This window comes from Penaeus monodon, chromosome 25 (genome assembly GCF_015228065.2).
Source record: "Penaeus monodon isolate SGIC_2016 chromosome 25, NSTDA_Pmon_1, whole genome shotgun sequence".
Lineage (NCBI taxonomy): Eukaryota > Metazoa > Arthropoda > Malacostraca > Decapoda > Penaeidae > Penaeus > Penaeus monodon.
The window spans coordinates 40,037,963-40,038,429 of NC_051410.1; the positions used below are offsets into that span (position 1 = coordinate 40,037,963).

At 44.3% G+C, this 467-nt stretch overlaps 1 protein-coding gene across 1 annotated transcript in view; it reads right to left on the reverse strand.

The window, feature by feature from the left end:
- Positions 1-467, reverse strand: part of LOC119589266 (ubiquitin carboxyl-terminal hydrolase 24-like) — a 33,335-nt gene that overhangs the window by 21,722 nt on the left and 11,146 nt on the right. The window contains exon 18 of the mRNA XM_037937884.1: positions 67-350. Coding sequence (XP_037793812.1) covers positions 67-350 — 284 coding nt within the window. The remainder of the gene's footprint in view (positions 1-66; positions 351-467) is intronic.

The following is a 467-nucleotide window of genomic DNA, read 5'->3' on the forward strand; positions in this document are numbered from 1 at the left end:
TTCATCAGAATTTGTTACTGTGGATATGCGTTTATTAAGTAATTCTTTAACACAAAAAACACAGACCTTGGCTCATCAAGAAGTGCCAGCTGATACAGCATAGAGAAGAAATCCTTTCCCTGACTGGACATGACAACTCCAGGCAACTGCTTCTCTTGCTCCAGGTTGTATTGGCTTCCCTGACAGTCCCCAACAGCTGCAGAGGCTCCACCTGCTGCCTCCATCCGGGATGGACCTGCTACAGTTGCCATGGCTCCTGAACCTCCTGCCGCACCCACATCTGAGATACCACTTTCAACCGTATCACAGTAACTTGCAGCACTAGGTAGCTCATCCCAGTTGTCCCCAACCTTTGGAATAAGTTTAAAAAGTCAGGAAAAAGCAAAAGCAGTTGCCATTTATAAAAGTATCAAATGATCAATACATTCATCTTAAGCAATGAGGCATAGGACTTTAACGAATCACAA